Raw genomic sequence first — 13101 nt, 5'->3', positions numbered from 1 at the left:
ATCACAGAGTAAGTTTAATGGGTCGTGAATTTTGTGTTGAAAGGAGAGTCTCTCCATGACTTCTGATCTGCCTGCAATAGACCTATTGGCTCGGCAGCAAGTGCATTAGGCTAAATATGCTTCCTCCATTGACTCTGAAGGTAACAGCCCTAAATGCCTCATTAAATTTTCATGGGTGACTGAGAGAAGCCATGAGAAAAACACCACGCTGGTAGCGGTGTGACGGCCGGGCCCCCCGAGCACCCCCCTCCCCCGGCGTGCGCCGCACTGGCCGTGGGCCACCCGCTCCGGCGGGGGGGGGGCGGGAGGGGCGGCCCGGCCACGGCCGCTCCCGTGCGGGCGCGGAGCCCCGCGGCCGTGGAAAAGGGCCGGGGGCGGGGGGGGGAGACCGTGTTGGCGGCGCCGTGGCCGGGTTTCACGCGTGGGCAGGGGCCGGCGGGCCGCCGTCTTTGCGGTCCTCCGCCCCCGCGGCGCGGGGCAGCCCCTTTTACCGACACCGCTGGATTACCGCAGCCCCGGCGAGGCGGGAGCCGGGCGGCGCTGAGCGGAGTTGGGCGGCGGGGCCGCCCGCCGCTCCCTCCCACGAGAGCTGCCCCAGGGGCGAGTGACAGGTTGGGGGCGAGCGGAGCGGCCGCGCCGTCCTCCCCCCGCCCCGAGCGGGGAGAGCTCCGCCAACCCCCATCCCCTCCCGCCCCGGCCGTCCCCCTTCTCTCTGCCCAGCTCTTCCAACGGCGCCGAGACCCCCAGCCCTGGGAAAGGAGGAGGAGGAGACCGACCCCTCATCAGCAGCTTTCCTCCGCCACACACCTCCCCTTTTCCCCTCCCTCTGGCCTCAGCGCCGCACTGGCGGGGGCCGGAGAGGGCAGGCAACGCGGGAAGGCGGCTCTCCCAGCATGGACGAGCCATGTGCATCCTAAGGAATAACAGCAGCTGCTGCGCCCACGATGGGGAGCAGAGGAATGCGAGGAGGAGAGGGCTCACTGGGGCAGGTGAGGGCGCCGGCTCCCTTCTCCCTTCGGCGGCCGGGGGGGGTGCCCGTCCTCCGGGCGGGCGCGGCGGCAGGTGCGGCGCGGGGGGAGCGAGCGGAGCCGGCGGCTGCGCCCCGGGGTGCCCCGCTGGTGGGGTGCGTTGCTTCCTCGTGTGAGGGGGGGAAACCCTCTCCCTGCTGTAGGCACGGGAGGGCAGCTGCTCTCCGAAGGAAGTTTTTTCTGCCTGTCCTCCCCTTCGCTCTCTCCCGTCACCCGGAGGGGAGGAAAAGGCTGAAATCTCCTGCGAGTCGCGGTAACTTGCCGGTTTGGAGGGGAGCGGAGTGCGCGGCTCTCCCTCTCCCAGCCGAGCCGCGGGGCAGAGGCGGCTTCTCTCACCCTCGCCAGCCCGAACGCGCCGTCCCTTGGAGTGGGGGGGTGGTAGAAATGAAAGAGGGACCCACAGACACGATGCGGCTGCGGGATTTTCCACCACCGCGATCCCCCGGGGGGCCGTGAGAGCCGCGCCGCCCCCACCGCGCTGGGAGGTCCCCGGGGCTGCTCCGCGGGGCTCCCCGGGCTGGCCGTGCAGCCGCTCCGCGGAGCTTCAGCCGCTGCCGCCCGCCAGCTGGAAGCGCCGATGGCACCTTCGGTCGCGGCTGTGCCCCGCTTCCCTCGGCGCCACCCGGGCGGGGGGGCGGGGAGGCGCCCGCCGCTGCCTGTCGGGGCCGCGGCGGCGGCGGGCAGCGGGCCCGGCCCTCGGGCAGGGAGCCCGGCGGCGGCTCAGCTGCGCCGTCGCTGCCTTCCCCGGGAAGGTGCAGCGGGGGCGAGAGACGCCGCGCTGAGGAGCGGCGGGGAAATGGCGCCTGGAGCCGAGGGGCCGCTGGCCGGCGGGGGGTGCGGGGCGAGCTCGCCCGCCTGGCCGGGGAGCTCCGGTGCGGTGCTCGGGCCTCCCGGGAGCCGCCGTCTGCGCCTCGGCTTCCAGCAGCGTGCGGCCGAGGAAGCGGGTGTAAAGCGAACAGTTGCTCTCTCGGGTGCGGGGGGTTTATGTACCTCACCTTCACGGCCCTTACTTTGGGAAAAACAACAAACAAACAAACAAAAAAACCTTGATCTGAACCTTTTGGGTGCTTTTTTTTTGTGTTTGTGCCCGGCCACCGAGTCACCGGGAACGTCCTAACATACAGCCTGGAATTAGTTAAAGTTGGAAATGCATTGCTTGTGGGCTGCTGCCTGCGGAAAGGTGCTCGCTGCCCGGCTGGAGCGGGGCAGTCGCGACAGACCCTACCGCGACTGGCAGGACGCGCACGGGACCGCGAACTCTCCGGGAGGCAGAGCCACCTCCTTCTTTTGCGTTTTGCGTTTTGCGGAGTGTTTGGCACCGGGGGAGCTCATGTTCATGGCCAATGTCTGTGTGAATGGTAAAGTGGTGAGGTGGGGAACAGGGACCAGTATTCATCTGAACAGTAAAGAACAAAGCTTGTTTCTGTTTGGGACAGTTGTGGAGCTTGCAGATGAATTAAGTTTTTAATTTCCCTGGAAACTTCTGTTTTGTTGTACATTTCAAACCTGATAAGAGAATTTTTAGGTCTTTCCCAAAAGTAAAGCAAAGTCCTTGGAATCTTTGCCATTTGTCTAAATTCTGAATGCATGTCTGAAGCATTTAATCATGTTTATTGTTTTCAACCACTCAAACGGAATAAAAATTACTTATCGTTGATGAAGCTTATCTTGCAAGCTGTTCCACAGTATGTTTCTGTTGCAAGACACAGCGCTGTGTTAAACTACTGATGATTGTATTGTTTATTGTTCTATCATTCTCCACCCTCACCCCCCCACAACGCCAGTATCAATCTGTTCCTTACTACTATACTCAAAAATAATGGAAAAGCAAGTTTTCGTCAGTTAGTTTGACATTTCTACTCCTAGCTGAGTTTTATATCTTTTATACTTGCTCTTAAGCTATTTTTCATTGAGTGCGCTAAAGGGAGCTGGCATATTAAAAAAGGAGTTAAGGCACAAAGCTAAAAGGCACTTTCAAACTCTTGAAATGAAACTGTAGGTGGAATTAGTGCTGGATTCACAGTCATTGTTTATTTCTTTAGCCACAAACATAACAACTTCCTGAAAGATAAGATTCCTTGCTTCTTTGTCATTACCACTTTGTTTCACTACACATTTAAAATGCACTATTCACATGGGTCTAGAAGTTCATATTTATGGTTTGGAGTGTTTTGATACAGATGCTGATACTGAACTATACCTCATAGGTGATTTTGCTGCACTTTAACAGTATCTCAGCACAGTGATGGAGGACACCATCATGTTTTCTTGTAGGATTACCTTCGGGACTTCAGTGACTGCACACATCAGTGGTTTCATCTTAGGAGGATTGAAATTGATTTTCTTCTTTTTCCTTTTTTTTAGCTCAGCTAGTGAAAGACCCTGTGTTATGTCCTTTGACCCGTGGCCTCATATGATGAAGTGACACCAATAGTGGAGGATGTAGACTTGAAGTAGCTGCTTCTAGGGCTTCAAAAGTAGAGGTACCAGAATGAAAACATTGTCCTGGTGGTCAGCCTGCTTGGTTCTTTGGGCAAGGCACAGTTTTTTAAATAGGCATTGGAAGACCCTTGCATATATGTATCAAAATAATTTTAAACTGTGAACCTTGTGATTCTTTTTGAATACTTTTCAGAGATTCTTGCTCAAGCAAAACACAGGAAGATTAACCTTTCCATGTCATCCATAATAAGCCAGTTTGCTTTTAAATATTTTGAATTTCAAATTTCGCAAGGTGGCTGTGTTGACTTTAGGAACAGCCAAGCTGCTCAGTTAAATATTGGTTAGGTGGGAGAATCTCAATTTTAACAATTGTGATTACATTTTAAAGTGATAGCAAATACTAGTAAAAAGGACCAAGATTTTCTAGACTTTATCATTCAAATTAACTTTCCCAGTCAATATTTAGTTAAGGTCTTGATGGTTAAAGTTAACTGTCCAAGTCAATGTTTAGTCAAGGTAATGACTTGATTTTTATAAACGCTGCCCAAGCATTTTTAATCAGAGTTCCTGGGTCACAATGCGTTTGCTCAGCCAATTACTTAGGAATAAAAGTATGTTATTACTTGGTCTCTCATATGTCCTGTGCAGTTTGACACTATTTCAGCAGTGCTTGCCTTCAGCCATTCTGTGGCTTCATTCTTACAGTACTAGTTCTAGTTTTAAAGCAGTTATCTGTGCAGTGGATCTGTGAGATAAAAAGTCATGGACTGTCTTGTTTTTATGGGTAGGAAGATGAGGTGCAGAGATGCCAGGTGCTGACTCCCAAAAGAAAGGGTAAAGCCTTGCAATGTGTAGTGCAGCAGCAATGTTTACGTGTGTGGTTCCAAGAAAGTGTTTCAGGAGCCTTTACTGGGCACCCAGCTCCTTATACAGTGTGCAGGAAGAGGTGGGCACTTCCAACAAAGCAATCGTTGCAGAAAATATGCACCTAGTTTTGATATCTGGGACAAAAGCAATGCAATTGAGTATGGTGACGTTGGTACTTGCAGTGCTAGATTGAAGCATATCGTGATGACGGAAAGAATTGGAAATCTTTATTGCAATCCTTCCTTTCTTGGGGGAATCTTCATTCTTCCAGGTTGTCACTTAAGTCTCTTCAACTGACACTAAAAATACAGTCTAGACTTCAGTTGTGCCAGTGTTTTTTTCTTTTTTTTTTTTTTTAATTGTACCACTTGCAAATGCATGCCATGCAATTACATGGGTATTAGAGTAGATATTCATTAGGATTTTACTAATCTGAACCTCAAGTGCTGTTCTGCAAATTTGCCAGCTTTTGTAAGGGAGTACTTGACTTCATCAGCTGCACTGTTTTAATATAAGTATTTTGATACAGTAGAATGAAAAACATATATTCTAAACCAAGTAATTAATCAAATTTAAACATTTTCATTTTCATACTTTGACTTGTCACATAGAGAACCTACAACTCTGTATTTTACCTTTAACACTAGAATTTGCCCTGTCTAGCTGCAGTACAATTACATCTCATGGTGGTGGTTTCAGAATTTCATCCATGAATCAATTACCCATTTCTTTTTAAAGGCAGCAGAATTGTCACAACTTAGAAAAAAAAGTGACTAAACCCAATATTGTGAGTTACAGAAAAGCTAACCACGTTACTGTGTGCAACCTCATCTTACACAGCCACCAAATGTATTTTCAAGTATTACGGGTATAAGAAGTGTCCATTGGTTTTAACTGCAGTGTGAAACTTCCCATTCTTCTTCTTTTTCCCATTCTGTTTGCAAAGAGCTTTCAATTGTTTACCAACAAACATTGCAAGAACTTGTATAAAAATATTTGTAGTGAAAAGTCCTAAACTGTTTTTATTTTCAATGGTTCAGTCGCACACACAGATCCTCTGTCAGAAACTGCTAGTGTGAGCCTTGCTGGTTTTCAGTGGTGGATTTGTGTCGAGATGTGTGCCATTTTGAAGAACCACATCAGAGAGGGACCTGTCAGCTTTGTCTCTTAATCAGTATATTGCTTTTTGAGGAGTTAGAGTGAAGTTCATACCCTGGGATGACCAGTGTGTGTGCAGGTGCAGAGGCTGTAGGCTGTCACTACAAGGGCATGTACAGACAGGACAAGGAGCAATAGCTTTAAAGTGAAAGAGGGCAGATTTAGATTAGATATGAGGAAGAAATTTTTCTCTCTGAGGGTGGTGAGGCACTGGCACAGGTTGCCCAGAGAAGTTGTAGATGCTTCATCCCTGGAAGTGTTCAAGGCCAGGTTGGATGAGGCTTTGGGCAACCTGGTGTAGTGGAGGGTTTCCCTGCCCATGGCAGGGGGTTTGGAACTAGATGATCTTTGCGGTCCCTTCCAACCCAAACCGTTCTATGATTCTATGGCCCCAGCTGTTCGGGCAGCTGCTCTCCAGGACCTCTTTAGACTCAGCTGCATGTTCTAACCAGATCCATCCACAGTGGAGCAACAGGACTGCTGAAGGGCTACTTGTCACATCTGACTCTGACTCAGTCCTCTTCTTAGATAAGTGAAGTAGTTGGCGTGGTCTTATGTCCCTTGGAGGCATGAAGATTTGCTTTAGTTGCTTACAGAATCAGAAAGGATGGTAACTGTGGGTAAGCTTTTAAAAATGCAATGTTGCTGAGCAGGAGAAGCTTGCCAGAGAGCAGGCTCAGGGCTGAGTTTCCAGTCTGTAATCCTTTACACTTTCTATGGATAGTGCTTCTCTTGTCATTCCATGATTGTTGGTTTAATGAGGATGCATAAATTGTTACTTTCTTTAAGGATATATACAACATAAAAAAAGAGAGCAGTGTAATACCTAAGTACACAAAAGAACTTCCTGGGTTTTTCCATATGGAATTTTGTATATCTCTGTGTATGGATACACATATGTGTGTATTATATATATGCAAAGATTTATTAGCTGCCCTTTTTGTTATATAAAGATTTCTCAGGTCTCCAGATAAAGTGGTTACACTGAGATTTTTTTTTGCCCCTCCCCAAATAGTGATTACTCTTGTGGGCAGAAGAACATCAGTTTCTTGAGAGACTTTGCAATTCCCCAAGCCTGAAGGCAAATGAATAGAAATTTAGTGGACCACCTAGTTCTTGACACAGAATTCTCCAAAGAGGAGTCTGACCTAATTTAAATTGTATTGAATCAAGTAATCCTATCATGCATGTGTGCTTGCCGTTTTGTTTTCTTTTAGCAGGCGTATTGCTGTCTTGCAAAAACTTCAGGTTTAGATGTTAGGCAATGTCCCTGTGGTTTTAGGAGGTGCTTTTCCTCAGTGAATAGTTACCGCAAAATTACATTTAGAGGACGTTTGTGAAAAGGCAGACAGTCAAGACATAATACTAGGGCTGCTAGAATTATTCATACCTGAAAGTGAGTGTATCATTGTTTAGTGCTGGAAGTAATCAAGAGTGCTCTAATACAAAGTCCTCCCATTATTAATAAAGATGGAGCTGGAATCTCCTCAAAATGCTTTTTGTAGCAGAAACCAGTATAAATATCTTTGCCATCAGCTTGATAGGGATACCGGTAGGTGTGCTTTGCTGTGGGTGATTGCTGCATTTTCTTTTCCAAGGGTTGCTGATGATAAATGTTACTGAATGCATTTGTTGGGGCCAGCGTGCTTTGAAGCTAATTGGGAGCTGATTAGCATTCAGGCACTGCCGTTGTGACCTCCTAAACGAATTCTTGGTATACAAATCCCTTTTCTGGTGTTATTCTCTAGGTAGCAGGACCCATAAGTCTGTCTGTGTTAGGTTCTAAGATACATTCTGAAGCTTATCGATCGGTCTACATATGTTCATGTTTTGGAAAAGAGCTGTTTAAACCTGCACAGTCTTGTTCTTGGAAAGCTTAGGAAAACTGTGGGTCTGCAGAAATTCAAGATCATAGCAACAGTTACCTGAAAACAGTTTTTTGCTTTTAAAGAGAGTATGTATCCCAGCTGCAGGACTCTTTGCTTATTCAGTGTCATTTAGGGAGGTTTTGCTTAATCTCTTTTGACAAGGGTGGCTTTTTTTGCTTAAAAGTGTATCTCTTCTTTAAAATGTAGTGTTTAAAACCTTTTGGCTTTCCAGTTAGAGATTGTTTTTGCCTCCACTTTCATTTTAGGGCAGCTGAACATTAACACCTCTTTAGCACGGGTGAGTGATTAGTGAATTAATAGGTTTGACAGTCACCGGGTGACTCTTCTTGGTTTTAGGTCTCTGCAAAGTAAGAAAAGTCTGTCTTCTTTTCCAGCTGTGGAACAAATTGTATGAGGTTACACTTTTCTTGGACTATGTGTGGTCAGCACAAGAGAGAGAATAGTGTGCTGTGTAGTGTTCTTAGCCCATGTGAATGAAACTTGAAACCAAAAGAGGTTTTTTGATGGATACTTTCCTCATTTCCACAGTTTCACATGGCTACAATTTTTCTCTTCTGGCGATCTTTAAGATTCACAACATACTTAACTAGGAAGAAAATCCACAGTCTGAAGATGGTCAATTATTTATTTTTAAAATTGAAAAAATGCATATTGAACAATAATGTGTATTAAGAATATCAGTTGATACAACTTTTAAATAGTACACGTGATTTGAAATGGATGCCTTCCAGTAAGTGCAAGAAGTTTCAAATTTGCGGTGGATTCTGTAGTGTTACTATAATCAAGTCATGGGGAAATTTAGGTTTTATGGTATCTGGTCATCTGGTTTCATACCTGCACTCATACCAACTGCTGTTGATTACAAGTTGCCTCACTAATGCACAACATAAAGTAGCTTCTTAAACATATGGCTATCTTAGTTGCACCTACCAAAAATAATTGTATCAATCAATTGAAATGTTTAGATGAGTATAGTGATGTTTGTATCTTCACATTTAGAATTTGGAAGCTCAAAGACTTTAAATATGGCCATTTGAAAATTACAAATTTTAATTACTGGGAATCTGGTTGATGCACTACACATGTCTTATTTTTCTTTTACATAACTGTTTTCTAACCTATTGATAGATTTGTTAGTTAAAGAATAGCAGGCATCATATGGGTCATTTCTCAACCTAAAGAATATATAATTTTTTTTTCACTACTTGAAGTAACTGAGGTTAAAAATATGAGTGATTTCTGTACACTGTACAAAAAAAAAAGTTTCATTTATGTTCCTAGCTCCTTAGGATGCAGCTCTTAATAAACTATGTTAAAACAGGAAAAAAAGAAGAGCACTTGAACTTGCTTAATCTTCACTGGATTTATTCAGGTGCCTCAAGTAGTTCCTGAGCTCAAGCCAGAATGAAGAGATCCAAGCCGGCAGGATTCAGTGTTCATGCAGAAGCAGACAGTCTGTTAGTAATTTGACAGCATTTCCAGGACCTGTCAGTCTCTGCCTGGAGACTGGCCATAACAGTTCAATTGGCATGTGGTTTTTGCCAGATTAACATGTAATAGGTCACCTGAATTCTCCTCTTCTTGACTTCATACCTTTCCTTCAATTCTCTCTCACCGTAATCTGTCAGTACTGATGGGAGGAAACAAAAACTTTCTCTGTATTTAGGATGGTGGGTATGTTTAACCGGTCGTTAGTGTGAAGAATTTCAGTTTCATCCTCGTTTTGATTTCCCTGTATAACCTTTACCAATCAAATCATTTTTTAACATATTGTATTTTGCTTGTGGCTATGGTGGTGTAAGAGATTCTCCTTCCTTGATCTTTGCTAGCTCTTGAAGTTAGCAGAGATGGGCTGCTGGTGCTTGGACTTCAGTGCATTGCTGCGAGAGAGGATCCAGGGCTGGAATTTCCAGCTAACCACATGATTAAGCCAAGCATAAAGGTAATTAGGAGGAAACCAAAATACTTTTAAACTTTAATGTGGTCCAGCTGATATTCGAGAAATTGTAGTGCTATTTAGTTCATCAGCAGCCAATGCAGTAAATATTTTATTAATATTTCAATTTTCCCTTTCATTCCTCTATGTAACAAAATACACAGTTAAGTTAATTCTATCATTACTGCCTTTTATGTCAGTTTTCTTTAAGCTCTGAGGCTTATCAGCAAATTCAAACCTTTTAATGGCAAGCTTAGATGACCTGTTAAGTGTTCATGTTTTATCTGTAGCAGCTATACCACTAATATCAAGGGTCTTCCCAGTAGGTGAGAGCTTTTTTCTCTTTTTTTTTTTTTTTTTAACATAATGAAGGTTTTCCCATGCTAGGATTTTCTTCCCTGAACGTGCATACATTTTTAAATTTGGTCAGTGTGCCACAGTAACACTGGCAGTATCGTTTCAAAAAACTGTTAAGGCCTCTGTTCATTGTTTTGACACACCTGGTAGATGATTGCAATAAAGACTCCCCTTTTTAATTACGCTATAATTAACACAAAATAAATCAACAGGAAGTGCACCTTCACACAGCATGTTGGCAGTTTGCTCAAGTTTAAAACTAGTGAAAAAAAATGACAGTTTAATAAAGATTATTTTATAAATGTTTTGGGTTGGTTTTTGGTGGTTTTTTTTTCTTTTTTTTTTTTTTTTTTTCATCTGCTGAAGTAATCAAATCTCAGATTATGGCTTCAGGACAGGTTTCTACCTACCATCCCTGGGTGACAGTTTTCATATATTCAGCTGCATTTTTCTTCCTTCTGCAAACAAGAGAAATAAAATGTTTGAGAAGTCCTAAAGAGGATAACAAATTGAATTGACCACTTACTATTCCCGGCACTCAAATTTTATGGTCCTTACCTCCCTAGTGATAGACTGAGCTATTCAAAAGCACTGTGTGAGAGTTACAGCTGATGAAATTTGGTAAAGTTCTTTCAAATCAGAAGAACTACACTGATTTACATCAAATGAGGGCTTGTCCTCTGTTGCTATGTTACATTTGTAGCAAATGCTAATTGATTTTGGTGCATATAGATCCTCAGAGAAAAGTGAGAACTGAGTGAATCCCACTGTGACAAGCTTCAACTTCTGGATTTCAGTGCAGGATGATCCTGGACAGAACATGAAATCCTCTTTATACTATGAAACAACATTAGAAAAATAACTCTGATACAGCCGCAAAACTGGTCTGAGACTTCAGCACTCCCAATTTTGGGCTTGACAAAGAACAGCAAGTGATTTTCATAAAGGAGCTCTGTTTGCAGCTCCGATTTTTATGGCGGGACTGTTGATCCAACGAGCTACTTACATTTTCTTGTCCCTTTTCAATGTAGCATTTTTTATATTTAATTCTTGCATAATTTGTTCTGTTGGGCTTTTGGATAAGGTAAAGAGATGCAGAGAGAGGGCTTTCCATGGAATGGTTCTGTCACTCACCATTCTTTGTAGAAGCAGCCTAGTTCATTAGCTTATACACGATACCCAGTCCTGACAGCTAAAATTTAGGTGAGAAGAGTCCTGTTCTCAGTCACTGAACTCTATCTAGTTACCTTGCTTTTTCCAGACAGCAGAAAGCCAGGGGAGTGGTTCATGTGCATCAGACTTCGAAATATTGCTCAAGCCTCTGTAGAGAACTAACTCTGTTCTTTATTGCAAAGATCATCTTTAGTTCAAAGAACAGATTGCAAGTGACCCATAAACATCATGGGTGGCTGATTCTGCTAATCAGTATTTTTAGAGGAAACTTTTTGATGGAGATGAGAAGTCGTACAGTACAGAGAAGGAAAATAGTACAGGTAGATGCATTTTGTTTTGTGGATCCGATAACACAAGAATAAATTTTCTTGATGAATACAGTGGTGATTTTCTTCTTTGTGGCTGGAAGTCCGTACATAATCTGCATGTAGACAATGAGTAAAGTGGCTATAATATCAATTATAATGTCTGTAATGGACTACCTCTTATTTTGGTGGACTACACTACTATCTTTGGCTGCTTCACAGTGATTTTTTTTTAATTTGTTTTTTTAAAAGAGAGATACTCTTATGTTGAATGGTAACAAATGCATTTCATATGTGGACATACATTTTCATGAGCAAGACTAACATTAGAATTTGCCAAGACTGTCTAGGGTTTGATTTGTTAGGAGAAACAGGCTTCAAGAAGCCATCAGAAATTATGCTGTTTTCTAAGAAATTAAGTTACATACGATTTCTTTTACAAAAAATGTTCAGGAGATCAGTGTAGGGTTACTGTTGTGTATTCAAACAATACTGGGGAAAAAACAACAAACAAACAAACAAAAATACAACAAAAATGGAACCAGGGTCTCTGAGAATTCCTTGCTGTTTCAGGCATGAATGTTGCAGGTGTTAAGTAAAAAGAGCAACTTAACCTCAAGTTATGATCAACTAGAATATAAGTAGTTCATAATAGTTCTCTAGTTTTCACATCAATAAAATTTGAAAAAGTTCAGCCTAGAGTTATAGAAGATTGTTGTACAGGTTTTGGTCACTGCTAATGTGCTTCTATTGGACCGCATCCTTAACATTTTAGTTTTGCTGCATGAGATAAGATGCAGATCTGACAATATAGTGTATATTAATCTTGTTAAGTCCTTGTGAGAGTCCTGATTGTTCTGGCAACAATTTCCTGTAAAAAGTTGGCTACAGTGGATGCATTAGGGAGAGCACAGTGCTAAATAGAATGAATTGTATATTCAGATGTACTGTAGCTTGTGCTTCAGTTGCAAAAAGTGGAGAAAATTTTGTCCGCCTGTCTTGAAAGTATGGGGGCTAACATCTGGAGGAACAGTTCCAATGCTTAACTATGGATATGCATCCAGCTGGTCTGAATTCATAATTATGTGATTAATTAAGGCTTAGGCCCTTCCTACAAAAGGCAGGCCATTTCCCCCTGGCTGTGGGAGATGCAACAGCCTGCCTTAGAGCTGCAGTTGATGTTGGTGAGCAACATCTGGTGACCCTGATGTGATTGTAGAATAAAGAGACTCTGAGACCTTGACTCCCTCACCAGAGTGAGAATTCCTTTGACAAAGAAGGTAAAGCCACTACCCTGGCAGAAAGAGGGAAGTGAGAATTTATGGAGTCAGAATGTTAACTGGGTCTCTGCTCACCTTAAAGCCTTAAAAAAACCTGGCAAACAAAAAGGGGGAATTATGGATATGTATCCAGCTGGTATGAATTTGTAATTATGTAATTAATTAAGGTTTAGGCTCTTCCCACAAAAGGTGGGCCATTTCCTCCTGGCTGTGGGAGATGTGACAACCTGCTGCAGAGCAGTGGCTTATGTTGGTGAGCAACACTTAACAATGGCACTTTCAAGAGAACGTTTTAGCAGAAGACAAGCACATAGGTTACAGAGCAGTCCAGAGAATAATGCGGTTTTTGTGCTGTTCCTAATATGTTGAGATCAAGTAATTAATTAATAGAACAGTTCATAAGGATGATGCAAGTAGAAGAGTAAAGTTCTTCTAAATATTGATTGATTGCCTATATTCTTTCGTGTTGTAATGAAAGCTTGAGAAGCTGGGGAACTGAAATGCCTTGCAACTTGTAGTAGAGTTCATGAAGTGTTTGGTTTTTTTTTTTAACAAGTTTCCTTTAAATGAAAAATGCTAGTGTAACGTTTTGGTGAGATGCTAGTAATAACTCGTGATGATCTCTAATAATCTCTGCACAGTGATTTGAGAGTGAAACTTCTTATT

The 13101-nt window shown here is 43.6% G+C and overlaps 1 protein-coding gene across 1 annotated transcript in view; it reads left to right on the top strand.

Annotated features, from left to right (window-relative positions):
* Positions 1 to 904: 904 nt before the first annotated feature.
* The window catches only part of DAB1 (DAB adaptor protein 1), a 162477-nt gene continuing 150280 nt past the window's right edge, over positions 905 to 13101 (top strand). The window contains exon 1 of the mRNA XM_086617594.1: positions 905 to 989. Coding sequence (XP_086473720.1) covers positions 905 to 989 — 85 coding nt within the window. The remainder of the gene's footprint in view (positions 990 to 13101) is intronic.

The sequence above is a fragment of the Tauraco erythrolophus genome, chromosome 10 (genome assembly GCF_009769465.1).
Source record: "Tauraco erythrolophus isolate bTauEry1 chromosome 10, bTauEry1.pri, whole genome shotgun sequence".
NCBI lineage: Eukaryota > Metazoa > Chordata > Aves > Musophagiformes > Musophagidae > Tauraco > Tauraco erythrolophus.
Note: the sequence above shows the minus strand (reverse complement) of the source record. Positions and strands in the feature narration are given on the sequence as shown.